Genomic DNA, 22,831 nt, shown 5'->3' on the forward strand with positions numbered 1-22,831 from the left:
CCAGAGCCACTGGGTTTCGGTGTGTGGGCAGGCGCATTCCCGGGGGGAGAGAGCCTCCCCACCCGACCCCGTGGTGCCAGCCTGGGAAGGTCTCCTACTGAGTCTCCTGTATTTCTGTGAGTCACTCGCCCTCCTGTGTGTGCTGCCTGTGTGTGTGTAGCTCCCAGCTCTTTCAAAAGACACATCTCTGTCTCCTCCTGTAAGGGGTGGTTTTCTCTTTGCTCTGTGGATATTTTTAAGTGGAGGAACGGCCACCCGTGTGGCATTTGCTGGCAGGACAGGACCACCCCTGAGTGATTCCAGCGCCCCCTTCCTGCTTGCCTGTGAATCGCTGACAGCACCGTTTCATACTGACCAGAGAAGAAATTCTTTGTTCTGTCCTTACGTTTGCCCTCCGTGCTTGCCCAGGCCCCTGCCACCACTCAGCAGCCCAGCCAGGAGGCCGTGAGGAAGTTCTTATTGGTAGGGTTTCCCACATTTCAGGTGAGATCCTCAGGTGACATCCCATTTGCCTGCCTTTCTCAGAGGCTTCAGCTCAGCAGGGAGGGTCAGGAGACAAGATAAACTCCTAAACTCCGAGAGCAGGGGAGGCCTGCTGGCCAGAGAGGCAGAGACCGGCCAGTGTGCGTGGCCAGCAGTCCCACTGCTGAAGGAGGACCGGGCCGTGGACTCAGTCCCCATGTTGGCAGGAACCTTGGGGTCTAAGAGGAGGAGAAGCACAACGTCTGGGCTCGAGTTGCAGGCCAGGGCACTTGCTCCCACTCTTGGCTCAAGTGGCCTGGTTCCATTCATGACACCAGGTGCCCCGCTCAGAAGTCATCCCTGTCATAGTGCCACGGCTGGAGCTACCTGAGTGGTGGCTGTAAGTGGACAAACAGCAGAGCATAGCTTATCCAGAACAGCCCTCATTTTTGGCAAAGGTTTTGCTCCCTTCCCTTGCCTGATGGTGTGGCCTTTGTAGGACACCCAGCCTACTCGCTGGCCAGCTGCCCCACCCATAGCAGCAGCCAGACTAGGTGGACTGAGCCAGCCGTTACCTCGGCCCCTTTCTCTTTCATTCTTTCCCTCTTTCCTCACCCCTGCTTCTGCCCACTCATAATCTTCCCAGCCAATTTGGCCTCTTTCTTTATTGCTTTCTCCATCTGTAGCCAGTTGCCAATATCCAGACTCCACAGCTGGCCAGCCAGCACTTGGACACAGGCTTCTTCTCACTTAACCTAACTACTCAAATTGGCCTAGTTTAGTTCAGTGTAACAGACTGCAGCCTCCTGACCCAGCAGGCTATAAAAAGTTATCATTCCCAGCACTGATATTTCCTGCAAGCATCACATCTGTCTGAAAGCTGCTACAGGTGAAGTTCCATAGATTCTTAGTGCTCTAATGGTAACTTTTAATTATAACCCACCCTAAATTAGCATAATGCTGCCTGGGTCCTAGAAGAGTTTTAGTCCCTTTTAATTCTGTCTTAATGCAGCCAGTAGTTTATTTTTGAAGGATGGCATCATTAAGCCTATTGGCATACAGGCAGACCTCAGAGATTCTGTGGGTTTGATTCCAGACCACCACAGTAAAGGGAAAATCACAATAAAGCAAGTCACACGAATTTTTTGGTTTCCCAATGCATATAAAAGTTATGTTTACACTATACTGTAGTCGATTAAGTGTGCAATAGCATTGTGTCTGAAAAAACTAAGTGTACATACCTTAATTTTAAAATATTTTGTTGCTAATAAATGCTTACCGTCATCTGAGCCTTCAGTGGGTTATAATCTTTTTGCTGGTGCAGGGTCTCAGTGTGGCTGGCTGCTGACTGAACAGGGTGGTCCTTACTGAAGGTTGGGGCGGCTGTGGCAGTTTCTTAAAATAGGACAGCCATGAAGTTCGCCACATTAACTGACTCGTCAGGAACGATTTCTCTGTAACACGAAATGCTGATGATAGCATTTTACCCACAGCGGAACTTCTTTCAAAATTTGGATCAATCTTCTCCAACCCTGCCCCTGTTTTATCTACTAAGTTTATGCCATATTCTAAATCCTTTGTTGTCATTCCAACAATCTTCACAGAATCTTCACCAGGGTAGATTCCATCTCAAGAAACCACTTTCTTTGCTCATCCATAAAGTAACTCTTCATCTGTCCAAGTTTTCTCATGAGATTGCAGAAATTCACTCACATCTCAGGCTCTACTTCTAATTCTAGTTTTTTTGCTGTTTCTACCACATCTGCAGTTACTTCTTCCACTGAAATCTTGAACCCCTCAAAGTCGTCCAGGAGGGTTGAAATCAACTTCTTCTGAACTCCTGTTAATGTTGATATTTTGGCCTCTTCCCATGAATCATGAATATACTTAATGGCATCTAGAATAGTAAATCCTTTCCCGAAGGTTTTCAATTACCTTTGCCCAGATCCATCAGGGAAATCACTATCTATGGAAGCTATATGGCCTTATAAAATGTATTTCTTAAATAATAAGAATTAAAAGTCAAAATTAGTACTTGATCCAGGGACTGTAGAATGGATATCATGTTAGCAGACATGAAAACAACCTGTATCTCATTGTCCATTTCCATCAGAGCCCTTGGGTGACCAGATGCATTGTCAATGAGCAGTAGTGTTTTGAAAGGAGTTTTTTTTCCTGAGCACATCTCAACAGTGGGCTTAAAATATTCAGTAAACCATGTTGTAACCAGATGTGCTGTCATCTAGGCTTTGTTGTTCCATTTACAGAGCACAGGCAGAGTAGATTTAGCATAATTCTTACAGGCCTTAGGATTTTCAGAATGGTAGATGACCATTGGCTCAACTTCAAGTCACCAGGTGTTGTAGCCCCTAACAAGAGTCATCCTGTCCTTTGAAGCTTTGAAGCCAGGCATTGGCCTCTCCTCTCTTGCTATCAAAGTCCTAGATGGCATCTTCTTCCAATAGAAGGCTGTTTAATCTACACTGAAAATCTTTTGTTCGGTGGAGCCACCTTCATGAATGATCTTAGCTAGATCTTCTGGATAACTTGCTGCAGCTTCTTCATCAGCACTTGCTGCTTCACCTTTACCTTTATGTAATGGAAAAGGCTTCTTTCCTTAAACCTCAGGAACCAACCTCTGCTAGCTTCTAACTTTCTTCTGCAGCTTCCTCACCTCTCTTAGCCTTCATAGAGTTCGAGAGAGTCACGGCCTTGCTTTGGGTTAGGCTTTGGCTTAAGGAAATATTGTGGCTATTTTGATCTTCTATCCAGACCACTAAAACTTTCTCCATATCAGCAATAAGGCTGTTTCATATGTTCACTTTTAATTTCCTTCAAGAACTTTCCCTTGGCATATACAACTTGGCTAGCTATCTGGTGGTGCAAAGAGGCCTAGCTTTCAGCCCATCTTAGCTTTTGACCTGCCTTCCTCACCAAGCTTAATCATTTCTACTATTTCATTTAAAGTGAGAAATGCGTGACTTTTCCTTGAGAAGAATGTCACTTGAACACTAAGGCCATTGTAGGGTTATTAATTGGCTTAATTTCAGTATCATTGTGTCTCAGGGAATAAGGAGGGGGAGAAAGACGGGGAATGGCCAGTCAGTGGAGCAGTCAGAACACACAGCATTTATTAAGTTCACCATCTTATAAGGGCAAATTCGTGGCACCCCAAAACAATTAAAATAGTAACATCAAAGATCACAGATCATCATAATAAATGCAATAGTAATAATGAAAAAGTTTGAAATATTACAAGAATTACTACCATAATGTGACAGAGACATGAAGTGAGCAAATGCTGTTGGAAAAATGACACTGATAGACTTGCTTGATGCAGGGTTGCCACAAACCTTCAATTTGTAAAAAAAAAAAAAAAACAAAAACAAACAGTATCTGCGAAGTGCAGTAAAGCAAACAAAGTGCAATAAAAGGAGGTGTGCCCACATTCTGGAAGGCTTAAGTAGTGTAAGATCTAGGTGGTTTTTCTTTGATAGCCCTCATCTCTTGCTGTCAGCATCAGGGTCTTCCTAGAGACAAATACCAAAGCACGCCAGAATTGCTGCAGTGACTTCTTCCACTCATTACGTCGTTGCTGCAGCTACTCAGGTACCTCCAGCCCTCCCAGGGTCTCCCCTGCTCCTTTTGTCTGCAGCAACACGAGACACCACACCAAAGGCTAGCTGGAAGGCAGGGCATCCTTTGCCTGAAAGTAAGAGCTTTTCAGCTGCTTTTCAGAGGCCTGCAGCCCCAGGATGCCTGCCGGCACGGGAGCCCTACCCACACCCCTCTCCGTTGGGACCTTGTCTGTCTGCCCTCCTCCTGCTCATGTTGTCATCCGCGCCCTGGACCCTCACTCTGGGCGACCAGAGCAAAGCCTGCGAAGGAGCCCCTCCAAGCTGTGACTCTCAGGGTCCTTCCTTCATTGCCCATCCGCCTTCAGCAACACTTATCAGTTATGGGGGCAGATCTGTGCTGATACAAAGAATGGGTCATGCTGGTGAATTTGACAATCCCGCATTCCCTGGCCCCATCCTCCTGCTGACGCCCTCCTTGGTCTGCAGTCAAGCATCCCAGCAGGTTCCCCTTCACTCCGTTTTCCTTAAATAAAAGTTGCTTTTAGATGAATGATCAGCATCACAGTCTCAAAGTAACATGGAGAGATGTAAAACCAGTCATAGAATAGTTAAAATAACGCAGCTGGGAAGGACTTAGCGAGCTCAGGTTGTGACTGGCACCAAAGTCCTCCACAGTTTTAAGATTAAATCACCAGTGAATAGTTTTTAAATGGAAAAGAGCTTCTTTTCTAAAAGGAGCGTTTGCTGTCTGAACTGGCCGGTCCTCTCTAGTGCGCCTGTTTGAAGAGGTGGGTTCTGTGCTGCTGTGTCTGAGGCCCTGCCTGTGGTCTGCAGGGGCAGGGCCGTGAGTGTTTCTGGACCAGGCATCGCTGTCACAGGGGTGGCAGCTCTTTGAGGAATGCAGTTTAATCCTTATTCTTTCCCTTTTCTGCAAGTGCTACGTCGACCCCCGTTTACTTTAAATGCAGAATCGTTCCCAGTCATTTTTCGGGTTGGTAGGTGGGACTGCATCTCCATTCTCCATGGCCTTTGTGGTGGCCCTCGCTGTATCCTCTCTACTATCGACTGCTTTTTCTTTGACTTCTAGACTATCTTTGCGTTGGGTAATGCTCATCAGCAGAGTTAATGTCCCCCATCAAACTGCCAGGCATTGACCAAGTGCTGGATGTGGAGGAAGGGAACCACTGGTACAGAAAACACAGTAACACCTTCCGTTTCTCTTTGTAGAGTCCGTTTAGTAGAAAGAGGATCTCCTCATAGTTTGCCCCTAATGGAATCAGGAAAAGTAAGTATTGAAGGAAGGCGTATGCATGTCCATATAAACACGAGTCTCAGTTTATGGGCTTTGAAAATTCAAGAAATAGACGATAGATTTTTTTTTTTCAAAAAAGTTTTCTTGAATGTAGTATATCAGGACTGGTTTTGGCCATGAGCACAGAAACTCAAAATGACAGTGTTTTAAATGAGTTAGGTTTTTTTCTCATATAGAAGAAACCACCAGGGACCGTGGCATCTTATGTCTTGGCCTCCCCTCCCAAGGGTGCCTCAGGGTCTAGAGTGGTTTTTCCAGCTCCAGCCTTCCTTTGCACATTCCAGCCAGAGGAGGAGAAGCAGAAAAAAAGGCCAAAGGTGCAGACTGTAAGGACAGCTCCTCAGCTGCCTCACTCACACTTAAGTATCACTGGGCATTGTCGCCCACAGCTGAAAGGCAGGTTGGCAGCACTGCATTGGTTTTGAATGTCTACGGGCCTGGCTAACAATTGGGGCTTGTTTACTGTGGAGCTGGACAAAGAATGGTTATCAGGGGACAGCTAGTTGTTCCTGCAACGGTGGTTATCTTGTTTATAGAACTAAATGCAAGAAACATATTTAAACCTAATTGAGGACATTTTTTTTCTTTTTTGGCCCCAATCGTCAGATCTCTTCTCCATTTAACATAATTCTAAAAACATATTGTTTTTGGACCTTTTACAATCTGTGTCTACATGACTGCCCATTAGAATTCTTGGTACTAAGTTGGCTCTAAGGTGGGACACAGCACTACCCACCCACCCAAGTCGGTCTGGCGGGCCGTTCGTCACACGTGTTCCAGGAGCGTTCACCACAGATAAGATGCCTTATCTCAACCGCACAGTGTTAATTAGCTGAACTGAGATGGGTTCTGTTCTAAATTTCCAGAATCAGCTTTTGCTTCATTACGTGGTTTCAGTGGAATGTGGAGCATTTCTGAGCTAAACGTCCATTAAGAAGGAGGTGCTTCATATCGACATTGTCCTAGAAGATGTTTACCAGCAGGAAAAGTGGGCGGTGTGGTGGAGGAGAGGGGCAGAGCCCCAGGCGCGGTGTCCTCGTGGCTCAGCAGATGCATGGGTGGTGACGGCCGTCTCTTCTGGACACCACAAAGCAGCTCCACTAAATCCTATTTTGCGAGCATTGAGCCTGTTAAATCATATCATTTATCATGTTTTTGTTCAAATTCTTAATTTTAGGATCACTTTAACACAGGCTCTGTCACTGTAATAATTACAATGAAATGTAATTGTTTTGCTGTAATTATATAATGCTGTGGTATATAATTTTGATTTAAAGCGATCCACTTTCTAAACCATTTAATCAGGAAAATAGGCACATGGCATGAAAGCAAGGTCAAGGTTGATTGTGCAGTATCTACCTGTCTGTCCACTGATGAGACTCTTCTTTCCAACATAGATACTTCCAGGGGTTCGGATCATAATTGCCAATCCAGAAACAAAAGGACCGTTGGGAGACTCACACCTGGGTGAGGTGAGTTCTGGGGACTCACACCTGGGTGAGGTGAGGTACAGGGTGTCCATGAAAGTTCAGGATTACAAAGTGGGATTTCCTTAAGGGAGTATCATAGATTCTCTTCAAAAAGTTTAGAAAAGAGGAAACTTCATGTGAGTGGACTGAGTTTCCTTGTTTCCCAGCCCTTGGTTTGTCTTCCACGTGTCTGCTGCCTTCACAGCAGGGAAGTCCTTCATTAGGAACATGATGGAGAACATGCAGAGGGAATCTTGCGAACCCCAGAATCATAACAGCACCAACAACTGTGGCAGGCGGGCTGGGGACACGACAGGTGTTTATCTGGGTCAGAAAGTCACTTCCGCTCCCTTGTGTTGACGACGAACCTGGCCAGTGACTCCCTGCCCGCCCCCTCATCCTGCGCGCTGCTGGCTGCGTGTGGCTGCAGGAGACCCTTCCTGGGCTGTCATCCCCGCAGCTTGCCCTGCTCGGCTGGCCAGGTGTGCCCACCTCTGCCTTACACTGTCCTTCTCTCTCCCTGATGGACTTGTTTCTTCTGACATGTCTGCCTCCCCTCCCCACCCCCCCGTTTTCCTCTCCAAGGCCAAGCCGACAGTGACCCTGTCCTGCCCTCTAGGACCCTCTTGGAGGTGCCGCCCACTGTTCGGTCAGCTTCCCCCCTTCCTCTGACCCATTCTGGCCGCACAGAAAAGGCTGCCACAGCTGGCACCCGACCATCACACCAACCCCGCCACTCTCCTAGAGTGGTGCCCTGGGCACACATGTGTACCTCGTAAAGGGTTGAATAGTGATGAGGTGTGAGTCCTAACCACTGCTCACTCCCCAAACCTTTTTTCTTCTTGGACGGTTTTTGGCCCCTCACTCGTCTGTCTCTATGTGAAGATCAGAACTAGTCTGTGAGCTGCACAATATTTTAGGAATTTCATTTAAATATATGTCTAGGAATGAAATTGGGATGTAGCACCCGCCATCTCGGGCACCTGGAGATGCTCCCGGTGGGTGCTGTCCTCACAGGGGGCGGCCTTGCTTGGAGCTGAGCGGGTGCGCTGGGCGGAGGGGCAGGGACCACTGCACCTTGATGTTCTACTGGGAACATGTCTTAACAGAGATGGTTTTCCTTCCCCTTGCTCGACGGGGTGCCCTCCATCTCTGGTCTGCTTCCTCGTTGCTCAGCAGGTGTGACTGAGGGCCTCTGGCTAGACCCCGGCTCCTCCGGGCCTCATCTGTGCAGACTTGATGGGCTCCTCTGCCTTGTCCCTGGCTCTGCTCAGCCCACGTGGTCGGCACCGTGTCAGCAGGTCTTTCTTTCCCATTTCCACACTCAGGCACTTTTGTCCCCCATTTTTTGATGTTACAATGCCTTTCCCTCCTAGAGTTCATTTTGTGTTGTTTTGTGTTGTGTTGTTTTATTACAATGTAATATTCCCAAAATATGCAAACCAGGTGAAAGGGAAAATAAATCACAAAGCTTTTTATCATTTTTCCAGCTTGCTTTTTAGAAACAGTCAGTACATTTGAATAAATACAAGGAAACTCATACAACCTCGTTCATTTGATGTTTATTTCAAAAGCCCTCAATCCATCTGCTTTAATAGAATTCTCAACAGATGATGGCTTGGTTGTTTGCTCAGCCATGAGCTTGCTGTCATGCCTTCGTTTCAGTAAACTTTGTGGCATCTGTGTCTCCCCAGAAACTGGAATCATCTTGTTTTTGCAGGGCAAGGACAGTTTCAATAGCACGGAATATAATCTATTGAACTGTAAAAGTAGCTTCTGCCCTGGAGATCATCTCAAGTTAACTTATCCAGTTATATTTTGCTTCCTTAACAGATCTGGGTTCACAGTGCCCACAATGCCAGTGGTTATTTCACTATTTACGGAGATGAGTCCCTCCAGTCAGATCACTTCAACTCAAGATTAAGTTTTGGAGACACACAGACCGTCTGGGCACGAACAGGCTATTTGGGGTTCCTGCGGAGAACTGAACTCACTGATGCAAACGGAGGTGAGAGTCCCGACAGGCGGCACGAAGGTCCTCAGACCCCGGAAACCCGTCTGGGGTTTGGGATCCCAATCCCGGGAGAATGTGCATGCGTGCATGCTTGCTGCAAGCCAGCCTGAAAACAGCCGGGGGTGTGAGAGACTGCCAGCTCAGGGCAAGTGCATCCAGCAGTGGAAGCTGCATGTCACGTGCTCTGTGCTCCCATGTGAGCCAGGAACACATTTAAAACCAGGGGCCAGAGCCAGGTGCCGTGTTGTCCACAACGAGTGCCTGTAAGTGCAGCTCACAGACTTGTTGCCAATCTTGGAGCCACCAGCCCAGCCCAGGCCCTCCTGAAGCCCTGCTGCTCTCTTCCAGGGCGGGAGGCGCTGGCCTCGGGTACTCTGCATTTCTGCACCTGTCCAGCAGGCCTGCTGCCGCAAGGTGCCCGAGCGGAGCAGCAGCTCTGAGGGGCTGGCGCTGGGCATGGGTGTTACACAGAACTAACATGTTAAGAGCCTGCCTGCTCTTAAGGTCTTCGCTGATCCTGGAATCCTTTCTCCACTCTTTATTTCACTAAAAACAAAGATAGGACTTGGGTATTACATAGAGATGGGGCCTGAGCTTTCTTGGTGAGATCCTGCCAGACTCAAAGCCAGAAGTCAGCGAGCCTTCCTGACCCACCTGTCTGATGGGAGCTGTGCCAACCTGGCTGAACCAGCATGAATTTAGGGGAAAAGTACAAGATATTTTGGTGTTGCATTTTCAATTTGGGAAAATCATAGACTGTTTTACTTGAGGGTGCTATCTGGGGTTCCTTGAAGAACTAAGCTTAGCAACACCCAGGCCTCCCAGGAGGCAGGGCAGGTCCCATCCTGCAGAGCCCGGGGGCTGGGACAGTGGGATACCCCACGGCAGCTGTGGTTAGAAGCCAGCAAGTAACTACCTCCATCTCATCTGACTTAAACTGGAGAAGATTTATTTTCTGGTATTTTATATGTCAGTCACTTCTCTCAAACTCACCGTGGTATGTTTACTAGTCTAAAGATTAAAGATGTCTCCTTGTTTTTAAGGAAAGATGGACAGACTGCATGTTGTCATTATCCCAAGGTTTGCACAGCTGATGAGAATAAATTTAACAATTACACGAGCTAAGGAAATTTTTGTTCATGAACATTCTCAGAAACTATGCTTCCTCTTCCCGCTCAGACGTGCTTGTAATAAGAGAGTTAAGAGCTCATATGCTGGCACCAGAGGGAACTGGGCATAACTTGGGCTGTGCTGGGTCCTCACCATGTGACTCCAGGGAGCAGGTCTGCTGGCCCGTGTCCCGGCAGTGCTGATGCTGCTGAGGGCTGTGTGATAACGCACTTGACGGCGTGTGGAGGCTACTCCTGTGGGATGAGGGGAGGGACGTGCAGGCGTGCGGCCAGCGCTGAGCCAGGCGGCACCTCCGCCTGCACCTTTTCCCTGAAAGCCTCGGGCTGCAGAGTTTCCCTGGTAGAAGGGAGACAGCATCTCTTGCTCAGTGATCTTTTCTTCGCATCTCTTTCGCATGCAGGGGTAGAGTCTTTTTTCTTTTTTAAGCGGCTTGAGCGGCATTGCGGTGAAGCTCACATGGTTTCCATTCCCTGTACAGAGCGCCACGACGCCCTCTACGTGGTGGGGGCCCTAGATGAGGCCATGGAGCTGCGCGGCATGAGGTATCACCCGATAGACATCGAGACCTCCGTCATCAGAGCCCACAAAAGCGTCACGGAATGGTGAGGAGGGGGCGGCAGCCTGAGGGCACGGGGTCCTGGGCAGAGTCAGCTTTCCAGGGTGAATCTGAACCTCTGAAGAGCACTCCTAGTGCAGAGTTGTTGCTTTTCCCGAGAGTGACATACAGATGGCTGGGCGGTGTTTCCAGGGAGCCGTTTATTATTTGGTTTTTTGTTAAGGAAGGCGTGATGTAGGGGAAATAGACTGTCCGTGGGAGCCTAAACGCAGCATGCCTGTGGGAAGACCCTAGGCTCCAGGAGAGGCCGCGTTTGCCAGCGTCACTGGGTTATCAGTGACAAGTCACCCACCCCAGCCACCCTTGGGGGTGAGGGGCCTTGCAGGCCATGCTTCTCTCTGGCCGTTTGGTTGGCTGTGACGTGTGAGTGTGCCCAGATCACCACCTGGCCTGGGGGCTGCAGCACTGACCACCTCCTCAGGGCCTTTACGTGGCATTTGAGAGTGAAAAGTGGCTTCAGCACCTTTGGCTGTAGGTCTGCTCATTCCCTTAGTCCCTGAACTGGCAGAGGCCCAATGGAGCCGGTCTGGAAGCTCAGGGCAGGAGCCCCAGGGGAGGCTTGTTCCAAAGCCACTCGGGAGCAGTTTTCTCGGCAGGTGGGTTGGTCTGAGATTGTCGGCTGCCTCTTGTTAGCTGACGCAGGCTGGTGTTCTTGGCCACGCACTGCACTGCACAGAGGACTTGGCAGATACAAGAGTCGGGTGGACGGGAGCGCCTCGTCCCCACTTGGTGGCGCATTTCAGGGCAAGCAGTGACGGAGCCCGTCTGAAGCACAAGTCCTCCGCCTGCCAAAGCTGCCTGTCCACTCGTGTGTCGAGGAGGGCAGAAACCCCAGAAAGGTATCAGCCCAGAAACTGGCAGGGACCCACCTTAGTTTCCATCTAAATAGCTATAAATACCAATCACAGCCTTCCATTTTTGTATTTTTAAGAAAATAATTTTGACTGGCTTGTATTGCCTCCCTCGAGTATTTTCTATCTAGTTGAAAAGGTGCCGTTTCCACTTAAAAGTGTGTGGCAGGGGTGCCCCTCATGGGTTTCTCCTTTCTGTTCTGAGCATTGCTTAGATGCTGTGACGTGGAACAAAGCTGCGTTTTATTCCGAAGGGTTTCTCTCTGTTGGAGTCTGTGCAGCACAACTGTTCTGTTATTTCCCTCCCCCCTGCCTGTGCCCCCGCCGCCGCAGGGTGCCCCCATCAGTCACTTCATGCAGAGAAAGAAGGATGTGATGCCAGGTCACACCTGTGACTGCCTCACTGAGTACGGTCCAGCCCCCCGACCCTCTCAGCCACTGCAGCCCCAGGAGAGCTCCGGCGGAAGGAGAGTAGCTGGCAGCAGCCCGCGGCCTCCTGGCAAACCCCCTCCCCAGTTAACTGTGGAGTCTGAGCTGGTCCTAATGCTGCGCCATCGACTTCAAATGCCAGGATAAGATTGTCCCCAGCACACATCACAGTAGTCACATGTGATTCATGGACTCAAGGCGCGGCCCTTGTGGAGCGGTGCCTGGTGCCTGGGAGTTGTGCCCTGGGACTTGGCACTGGCACTTCTTCTCGGGAACAGCTCCCCACAAGTTTGTTCCCTTAGATGTACACGTTCATCACAAAGCAAAATCCAGAAGGAGGGGTCTGCTAAACACATTCTCCAACCCAGAAGGAAGGGTCTGCTAAACACATTCTCCAATGCTAAACACATTCTCCAATGTTTCCCTTTCATTTTCATGTATTCATTGGCCATACTGAACAAAATATTCATTTTTTCAAATAGGCATACTCTATGCTTTCAGGAAACAACAGTGAATGTTCCCAGATACTTCTTGCCTCACAACTGAGATAGAACCTTCTCTGTGTCTGGCAAGAGAAAGATCCCCGCAGCCCACTGCAGGGCCCCAGAGCCTAGCCTGTCCTCCACGCGGCTCTGGTGGCCAGGGGCAGTATATGTTAAGGTTCTTAAACAACCACGTTTTAAAAGCCCAATTATATGGTGTTAAAGTGTAAAATACTGTTCTTAGGCTTTTACAAATTGGGCAGACAAAATACTCTGGGTGGCCCTCCTGTTGAAAGATCCAAAATAAGACACTTCTGGGTAAATCTCTGGAGTTCTCCTAGAATTACCTCACATGAGTCAGGTCTCACTGCATTGCCCTCATCCTAAACTCAGTACTTTAAACAGGAATCAGTTAATGTGCCCTGGGTCTGCAGTTGACTGCTGAGGTATCTGACCCCAGCGTGGCTGGAGCCCACAGGTCAGCTGGGCCAGGGCCTGGCAGCTCGTCTGCACATGTTTTTCATCCCCCTGGTGGCAGAGGCAAGTCAGGACCAGCCCCAGTGCCCCCGCTGTCCTAGCCTCAGCGACAAGCCCACAGACCATGTTGCAGGCTGACCCAATCACCTGGCGGGACAGACTCCACCCTTAGGGGTGCGTGGATCCAGGGAGCGCAGGGGCGCGGCTGCCACCACGAGAGCAGGTCGGTAGGAGGTGCGGATGACTGGAGTATGAGAGCCGGTCAGGGACCAACAGGCCTGAAGAGGCTTAACGCCCAGGCAGGTCCACAAAGAACCCAGTGGAACGTCTGGAAAAGAAAACAAGATCGTTAAGTTCAAGCCCCGCTGTACAGTGATGCTTCTCTCTCTTCCAGTGCTGTGTTCACCTGGACAAACTTGCTGGTGGTTGTGGTTGAGCTCGACGGGTCCGAGCAGGAAGCCCTGGACCTGGTCCCCCTGGTGACCAACGTGGTCCTGGAGGAGCACTACCTGGTGGTTGGGGTGGTGGTGGTGGTGGACATCGGCGTCATCCCCATCAACTCCCGGGGGGAGAAGCAGCGCATGCACCTCCGCGACGGCTTCCTGGCCGACCAGCTGGACCCCATTTACGTGGCCTACAACATGTAGACGCTCCCAGAGGCGGGCCATCTGCTCAGTGTCGCGAGTGTGCAGACGCCAGGGCGAGTTCCCGAGCAGAGCTTTTGCCAAGTGGTGGGGAGGAGACTTTCCACTCGTCCTGATCGGCACGGGGATGAGATGAGAAATGTGAAGTTTGCTCAGAAGGACTTTGCGTTACTGCCTTCAGTTTGTTGGAAAAGCCCATTTCAAAAACTTTTTCTTTTTTTTTAATTATTGGATAAGTGCTTTCTTCGTAAATGTGGTATTTTGTTAAGCCAAAATAGCAATTAAAAAAATATTCTGCCCTCCAGATGGGTTCTTTTAAACAGTTTATGTAGTGTGACAAAGAATTGTTTTCTCTGTTTTAATGTGTCATGAAATCTTAATGCCATGGACCTGCTACTAATTTAAGCCATTGCTGGAGCTCATCCTTTTAGGACAGTTTGTTGAGGTACGAGAAAACCTTCCAAATAGCACCTTCCAATTAGATTTTAGCAGCTTTCTTTGTCAGAAATGTGCTGAAGAAACAGGCTAATAAATCGGCCTTTGAATTTTAGCATGGAATGAGAAGAAATTATAAATAAGGTGTATTTCGGCAATTACCTTGCAGATATCTTTGTACTAAACTAAAATGATAAAATAAGTTAACTTCTTATGTAATTATGTACAAAACGTTTAATTTATTTTGATCTCTCTAGAAGTATAACAGAGAAAACATTCAAGAATATTAAAGTCTTGTAATGTTTGCTAATATAAAAAGTGTTGTATTATCTTGCGTGGATAGCATCACAACAAATATATATATATGAAATATAAATTCACTAAGAACAAAGGAGATTTTAAAGTTTAAAACGCAGAACCTGTCACTTGCATGGCGTCCCCTCCACTGCACTGTAGATAGACTCTCGCCCGTTGCTGGTGTGCGCGGCCAGACAGCCAGCAGCACAGTCGGAACCTCTGGAACCAGAGACCAGCAAGTGGCGCTGTCGCCTCAGAGGTGGCGGATCGGAGCTGGACGTGCACTTTTCCCTCTGCTGCGGGGTCTCGGCGGATTGTCAGTGCCGCGTGCCCACCGCACTGCACGGCCTGGGGAGCAGCTGGCCCACAGCACGCGCTCTCTCAGCCGCAAGAATTCACTGCACAATGTTCCCATCATTTTTGTTTGTGTCACCTTTTTTTGGTCCTCGGTATGAAAAGGAATGTCGTTCTGTGGTCATTTGCAGCGGGTTGTGCTGACTCCCTCAGCGGCTTTAAGGGAAGAGACTCACCAGGAGGGGGTCGTGCCTGGGGAGCCGCCCCCGCTGCCGGGACAACAGAGCCACTGGCTGGGGCAGGAGGCCCCCACCTCTCCCCCCCGCCCCCCCCACCCCCGTCACCGCACCTCCTGCGAGGACACGCTTCTGATTTCCATCTCTTGCTGCTGCTGCTGCTGCCGCCTCACACGCCTTGGAACTCTCAGAGCTCCTCGCACACTCCCAGACTGAATCAGCCCGTCTGCGTCCAGCCAGGAAGAATTATCAGCTGTCCAAGCAAGATTCACTTTGTAATTGCCCCAGTGCGCCCCACGGGGGCTGTGTCAGGTCTGCATGACTAAGATTGCTGCTGGCGAGACTGAGACCCTTTCTGTGAGGTTGTCTTATCTGCCTTTGCTCTGTGTGCTGGCAGTGAGCCCTTTGCTACAAGAGAGTTTTGTTTGACTTCTGAGATCCAAGGCTAATTGCTGTTAAAATTTTAAGTGGCATTTTAAAAAAATTTGTCTGCATGTGGGGTGCATTGTTCCATCTCCACAAGTTACTTGATTTTTAAAATATTGTTTGACTTCATTGCTGTGTATGAATATTTCTCTACATGCTTCAGATACACATTCCCACAGTCTTTCGCTTCCTAAGGGGGAAAAAACCCCACCACACACAGGAAAGACACACATGCCCACCTTGTGTAGGGGGAGGGGTTTAAGGTTTCGGGTCCGACACTGATGAGGAAGCAGGACTGCAGGTGACTCGCGAGGCCCAGCGAGGTGGGGTGAGGTCGGTCCTGCTGTCCTGTGTCATCGTCGAGGGTCAGAGGGCTCAGGGCTGGGATCCAAGTTCTGTTGTGCAAGAAAAAGGAAAGGAGACACTAAGTACCACCCGTTTAGCAATAAAGGAAGATCGTTCTGTACTAGGAATTGTGCTGTGGATGAGTCATTCATGAGAACGTAACCAGTGTTTGTCTTGTGACCTTGTGCTTTTGAAGTCAGACAAAACCGTGTGATCACCTTGCACACAGGAGGGTACACAGTGATCACTGAGACTCAGACCAACCCGACAGGGCGGCTTCCTCATGGTGCTTGTTTATTATATCTATTTAATCCTGCTTGACACTTTACCCAAGGGAAATGGTCCCTTTTACCAGTTGGATGCTAGCAGCGTTATTTCATAGTGTGGTGACTGGTTAGAGAAATTCATGTACTCAACCAATCACGGTTTCAAACAAAATTTTTATGTGCAAAGGACGGCAACCTTCTCGTATGTTAAACCACCAGTAAGCTTTGTACATCTGTGATAACGCCTGTTTTATATTCAAATGAACAAATAAAAGCTTTTATTTTTGTTGCTCTGAAAATAGCAGTTTCTTAATTGGTCCCCTGGAAAACTGGGCCAGCTTCCATCCTAGGAAGGAAGTGACTCCTACCAGGAATGTATCTGACTCTGTTTACATAATTTGTTGCATTACTTATCAGTATAGATAATCATACTTTGAACAATGTTTAAATTTTGATGTGGGCATTTATTGCTAAAAATATTCCTATGGCAACAAATGTTTTGTGAAATGTTTTTTTTAATTCTTTTAAATATATCTAAATATATTTGTTCATATTTTGCTCCAAGTGTACAGATTATTGGTAACTTTTAGGAACAAGGAGTGTGCGTCTGTGTGCACATACTCTCTGCTGCTCTTTGGCAGGAAGCTTTGCCAGGACATAGGTCTCGCTGACGATTCCAACCCAAATTATCTTTGTTTTGATCTTGGCTTCATCTCTTGGAAAGAGCGGGATACTCCAATAAAGATGTTTAAAAAAAAAACAAAAAAAGTAGTAGCGGGTTAACTGACCTCCAGCCTAATGGTTACAAAAGCTTAAGTTTAATACACGTGAAAATCAGTAGAACTGATTCTGCACATAGATCAACAGGCTTCACCCGAGTGCCTTTGTGTTAGAATTCCACTTGTACCAGGACCGTCCCGCGCTAATTGGGGGTATAAAAGTGGGTGGCTGGTGCAGACCACCTGCATTGGGTGACTCAGAACGTTGCTGACACAGAACCGCCCCGTGTGGCCGTGCTTTGTGCAGAGTGTGTGTTCCTGTGCGTGCGTAGAGTTTCTTCTGATGCCTTTCTGCGTCCTCCAGCACAATGCTGAGGTCTGGGGACACAGTCAGGAGTTTAATCAGCTGGTCAATCATCATTCTGGGTCTTACCGTCCTCGTTGATGTCTTGGTGTCCCACGTCGGGTGGTGTGTCCACCTCAAGGGACGTGGTGTCACTGCTTCCGAGGAGAGAGGTTCCGTTTCCTTGGCACCCACGTCTTTTGTGACTTGTAGTCTTGACTTACGACATCTTCTCAGCAGAACCCACAGCCCTGGTCCCCACCGGTGGGCCAGCCCTTTCTCTCCTGCCGGCCCCCAGGCGGGCGCTGGGTCCCGAGAGGACATCTTTCCCATCACGGCCTCTCTGGCTCCAGTCCAGTGGGCCCCTCAGTTCACCTCTTATTGTCTTTCCGTTTTTAAGGTTAATCCATGAACAAAATAGCTGGACAAGACCAAGTCAGTACGATACCTTAGCGAGAGACTTGGGTCGGCCGTGCTGCCTCGGGTGGTGGTTGGCGGTGGTGACCCCTCGAGGTGGTCCACGCATCAGCTTCTCTGGCTGGGGTGGATCCCCCGTGTCTCGGTGACCCCTCGGCTCCCCCCTTTCCCTCCCCTCCCCCCTCCATCCTGCACGTCACTGTCACCCCCGACTCGGTCGTTCATGGGGGGAGAGTTGGAGGCCCACCCAGGGCTGGCACAGAGGCCTGTAGCAGATGGACGGCATCTGCGGCTGGGCCCGTCGCTCTGGTCGTCGGGGCAGGAGGCCGGCAGGTGGCTCAGCTCCGCGGCTCCTCACTCGTCACCTGTGAAGAGAGCGCGGAGCCCCATGTGGGGCTGTCGGGCTTGGGGGACAGACTGACTAGGGGAAAAGCAAAGGAGCAGAAATGGAAAGTGAGAAGGAGGAAGGGAAGCCCGACAGTGTGGGCGCAGAGGATCCAGGCTTGGCCTCAGCTCCCCTCGTGTTGCTTGGTTTCCCTACCTCGTGTTGGTGTTGACACGTGTTGACAGATATCTCTTGGCCTGTCCAGCTTCCCTGGGGGGACCAGGGCGTGTGTTCTCTGCGGTCCAGACCAGCCCGAGCAGACGTTCAGGAGATGCGGGGGAGCCGCTGAGGGGCAGAGGTAACTTGATGCGTCCCCGCTCTGCTGACCGTCAGGAGGACGAGGACCGCGTGGGGACCCGCACTTCGGTGGAGCCCGGGACGGAGCAGTGAGGTGAGGGCCACGGGCGGCCACAGCTGCCCCCTCCCTGCATTCCCGTGGGACGTTTTCCGAGGGACCGGATGCACCCACGCGTCTTGTCAAGTCACCCTTGGCGGTCCCTGAGCCCTGTCCATGCTCCCTGAAGCTGGGGGGCAAGGGGCAGCATTGCTGTGCATCCCATTCCTCAGCCTCCCGTGAGAGGGCAGAGGCCACCTGTCCTGACCACTGTCCAATGGGTTTTCCCACAGGTCAGGCAGCATCAAAAGCATCCGAAGCTGAGGGCCAGGGGGTGAATCCTCAAAGACAGATGCTCTCCTCGCGGAGCAAAGCTCCTAGCCACCAAGGGGGCAGCGCGGCTTTCAGGTCAGCGTCACCTGGACAATGGCTGCAGGGTGTCCTAGCTGGGAAGTGGCGGCAGCGTGTCACCGGCTGGGGTTTCTGGAGGTAGGAGTGGGCTGTGAGGTGAGTTGGCCGGTCTTGATGGGTCTTAGGGGGATGCTTTTGGTTAAGGTTAAACCGTTGGTCATTAGCGGGCAGTTACACCTGGACGGGCAATGGCACACTGATTATGCTGCATCTGGGCAACAGCTCCAGTGAGGGTTGAACCAGATCCTCACCAGCCTGCTGAGGCTGGGGTGGCGGACATGTTTGTAAAGGGCCAGGTGGCTTCTGTCTGAACCACTCAAGTCCTGATGTTGTGACCCAGGTGCAGCCCTCAGATCTGTGGGAAAGGATCTGGTCCAACAGAACTGTATTTAAGAACACAGAAACGTAAACTTCATATCATTCTCCCATCATGAAATATTATTCTGTGGATTTTTTGCAAGTATAAATGCTACTTTTAGCCTGTGGGCCCTACAAAAATAGATAGTAGCTGGATTTGGCCAGATCTGGGGTTGCAGTTTGCTGATTCCTGTTGTAAGACACACAAGTAATAAGGCAAACTTTTGAGAATTACCTTCTGTTTCTGGTTTTTGTTTCAAAAGCAATTAGTTTCTGAGTCTGATAGTTTGGGCTTTAAATGTTTTAATTTTCCAACTTCTGTCTCTTTCACTTATTCAGTCAATAAACATTTGAGCACCAACCATGGGTTGTTGCTGGGTTGAAGTCGGGGAGGAGCCCACCCTCCTCCGAGTCCGTGTCCAGCAGGGACAGCAAGGCCTGAGCCAGAGACTGAGGGTCAGTCTTGGCTCTGCCAACACAGGGGATCATGTAAGCTTTCCCATCTTTACAAAGAAGGGTGAGACTAGATGGTCTTGAAGATCCTGTTTCCCTCACACATGCTATTCTTCAGACTAATCCTCTACCCAAAATATGGTAATGAGGCCAGTGCCTCGTCTCACCATCAAGCAGCTGGTGCTCCTCGGAAGTAACCTGCTCCAACCGGGACTGCACAGGGAGGAAGGGACTCGTGTGTTTCTCAGAGTAGAGCCGGGGTGAACTGGCCACATGCCTCAGGGCGTCTGGGGCGTCGGCAAGTAATACCAGAACGGCCTCTCCCGCCTCCCTTCGTGGTATAGGAGTTAGGGCGCCTGGTATCCTGCACTGAACAACAGGGAAGTCCCCAAAATGTCAGGATTCTTTTTAAACAGCCAAGTTCAGAATTTTATATCTCAGTGCCTGATTGATAATCTATCAGCAGAGGCTAACACTTTACTATTAGTTTCTAACTCTATCAAATGTTTCAGGATATAAGGAGAAACATTTGAGAAGTTGTTTACAGAGACCCCATGGTCCTTTGTCATGTGAACAATTAAAGCCTCCATTTGGTCTGCTTAAAATTCAAGTCAAATGTTCAAGTTTTCACATGTTAAATATTTCGTTTAGTCATGCAAGAGGGTGGTCTGTGGAGGATAATTTGCTGCAGGAAGGTCCTTCTCCCCATGGGCACCTCTCTGCTTTTCCAGCCTGTCCTTCGTCCAGACATCTCTGCTACATAATCCTCGATTCACTCAGCCATGGGTTCCCGTGGCTCCTTGAGGTTCAGGGAACAAGGACAATAAGTCAGTTTAATGGCTGTAAGGAGCTCCTACTATGTTTAAAGCACTTAATGAGGATAAGGGAGGAGGTTCCAGGAGGCACGAGATCATCAGGGACAACAGTCTAGTTATGGAAAATGAAGCTAGAAAGCACGAGTGGGCGGGCGCAGTGTGTGTGTGAAGGTGTCCAGACCTCTCCAGTTAGACACAATGCAGTTAGACAAGAGGAAAAAGAGAAAAATATCACTGTTACCTGCCATCACCACCTCACCATTTACAGCCTGGGTTGTTAGGAAAACCCAAATCGTCATTTTGAAAAAGAGGTAACATTTTGAATAGGTAATCCAGTCACATGGTCCAAATATGGAAAGTACAGGAAGAGGTTCAGTCTTGTCCTGGCACCATCCACCTCCACACAGTCCGTGAAAGGTGGCCATTTATACTCGTTTCTGGTGTATCATTTCTGTGTTTCTTTATGTGAATACAAGTCAGTTATGAATACATATCCTATCATCCCTTGGTTCTAACCCAAAGGTAGTCTACCATACACTCTGCTCTGTAATGTTGGTGCCGAGAGCTGCTATTTTTTAAAAAGTGGCACAGCATTCCATCTTCCCTAATTCCATTCCTGTCAGTGGACACTTAGCCTTTTCCAATCAACTTTTTTTTTGGTTTTTTTTGCGGTATGCGGGCCTCACTGTTGTGGCCTCTCCCGTTGCAGAGCACAGGCTCCGGACGCGCAGGCTCAGCGGCCCTGGGTCACGGGCCCAGCTGCTCCGCGGCATGTGGGATCTTCCCGGACCGGGGCATGGACCCGCGTCCCCTGCATTGGCAGGTGGACTCTCAACCGCTGCTCCACCAGGGAAGCCCTCCAATCAACTTTTGTTATGATAAAAACAGTTCATTTTACATGTGGGCGAGCGTATCTGATGGGTAGATTTCTGGACATAGGATTGATGAGTCATCGGGTAAATGCATCTGTAACTTTGACCGATGTTGCCAGAGAGCCCCATAGTGGTTTCACTTTGATTTTTCACTTTCACCAGCAACTCTTCAACAACAGAAAGTATCGATTTAATTAGCATTTATCTCGTTATAAGTAAGTTTGAATATTTTTAAAATATCTTAAAGGCTACTTGTATTTCTCTTTCTGTGGACTGTTTGTTCTTGTCCCTTGAACTACTGACTTGTCAGGAAATGTGAAAGTTTTTAAAAGGCAAAAAAAAAAAAAAGATTATTGGAAGTCCTGTTTAACTCACCTATCCAGGTTCTCTGCCTTTTACTGTCTTTGAGCTACTTTACAATCTATAAATTGTGGAAGACTGATAATAATACTAATTATTCTTGTCCATAGAAATGCAGATTGTGTCCCTGTAGACAGACCTGTTTCACATCTATTTGTAAATTCACTTCAGAATTCCTTGTTTTCTGTATCTGTGGCGTTCTTGGAATCCTCCTTTGAACCAGTTGTAAAATCTTTGAAACGTGTTTATATCGGCATGGGAGTTGTGACTGTTCCTCTTTAGCATTGTCCTTGTACACACTTTTTCCTCTTGATTGCTGTGACTTCTGTTAGTTGGGGAGATTGGCCCTTTGTGATGAGTTGAAATTTTTTTTCCCTCTTTGTGTCACTTTTTTTTTAATTCACTTTTTTTGCCATGCTGAACTTTCTTATGTTTATGTGGTTGAATTTATCCACCTTGTGTGGCTTTGGAGTTTGTTGTGCTTGAGCACATGATGCTTTCAGTCCATGTTACTTCTCCTGCTTAGTTGGCTTTTTCCACGAGCCTCACTCATCTTAGGCTCCAGACTTTCTGGAACCTAAGACGAGTGAGGGCCTGGAGATAGTCATTCTGATAAGTGTATGTTGCTACTGATCAGGCACTTTCCTTGTACTTATTAATATTACAAGACCAGAAAAGATTCTGCTTTGCATTCCAATTGTGCATAAACTTATTTACTTTTAAAAAATCTCATCTCTTATTGTATGCTCTCAAACAGAATTCCGGAGGAACCAGCTGCTTTCTAGGAGACCAGAGGAATGTGTATAGCGTCAAGATACTATGCCATTTCTGCGGATAAAAGGAACCAGTCCTAATTATTACATCAGACCAGAGGGAAAGGACTGATTTGCAAAGAAAAGTTCGGTATGGGACCTGAGCTGGATGCTTAAAAAAAGAAAAAAAAAAAAAAATGCGTGTGGACAGGTAGGGGCTTGGAGACATCTGTTACTCCCAGAGCTGCAGGAAAGGTTTTAGAGACAGAGGTAAAGGATGCAAAGACAGGCTTGGGAGAAAAGTTAGCTTCCACATGGATAAGGGACCTGAAATGGCAGGTCTCACTGACAGCTGCTCTCCCAAGGGGCACGGTTAGCACAAAAGGCGGTGAGACGTAACTTGTACGTGGGACCTTCCGCCAGGTAAACTTCCCCTCCTGCCCTTCCACTCTTCCCTCATCCTTTTTTCTGAGCCCTTCTTAATTATGTATTTTCTCTGTTCAGACCCAGGCTCAGGGCAGCCAGGATAAGGACCAAGAGCAGAGCAGATGCAGCTCTCGGCCCAAAGGCCAGGTGAGGAGCACCCCACACACACACATGCCCAGATGAAGAGCACCCCACGCAGGCCCAGGTGAGGAGTCCCCCCGCAATGTGAGGGGCATGTCACAGCCACTCTCCAAGAAGGTGCCTGGGCCTAGGGAGGCCCTCTGGGATTCTCGGGCAGTGCCTAAGACCATTCTTTATGCTTCTGAAAAACTTACTGCAAACTCTTGTAAAATCCAGAATAAAATGCTTGGAAGTGATTTATTTATAAGAAGAGCTCCCACTCTCTGGCCTAAAGATCAACAG

At 48.8% G+C, this 22,831-nt stretch overlaps 1 protein-coding gene across 4 annotated transcripts in view; it reads left to right on the plus strand.

Moving 5' to 3' along the window:
- DIP2C (disco interacting protein 2 homolog C) overlaps positions 1–14,799 on the plus strand; it is a 359,289-nt gene extending 344,490 nt beyond the window's left edge. For all 4 annotated transcript variants that reach the window (XM_081228458.1, XM_081228459.1, XM_081228460.1 and 1 more), the window contains 5 exons: positions 5,268–5,325; positions 6,750–6,824; positions 8,655–8,829; positions 10,445–10,568; positions 13,216–14,799. In XM_081228458.1, coding sequence (XP_081084584.1) covers positions 5,268–5,325; positions 6,750–6,824; positions 8,655–8,829; positions 10,445–10,568; positions 13,216–13,468 — 685 coding nt within the window. In that variant the 3' untranslated portion in view covers positions 13,469–14,799. The remainder of the gene's footprint in view (positions 1–5,267; positions 5,326–6,749; positions 6,825–8,654; positions 8,830–10,444; positions 10,569–13,215) is intronic.
- Positions 14,800–22,831: the final 8,032 nt, after the last annotated feature.

The sequence above is a fragment of the Mesoplodon bidens genome (assembly GCF_964165515.1).
Source record: "Mesoplodon bidens genome assembly, chromosome: 3".
Classification (NCBI taxonomy): Eukaryota; Metazoa; Chordata; class Mammalia; order Artiodactyla; family Ziphiidae; genus Mesoplodon; species Mesoplodon bidens.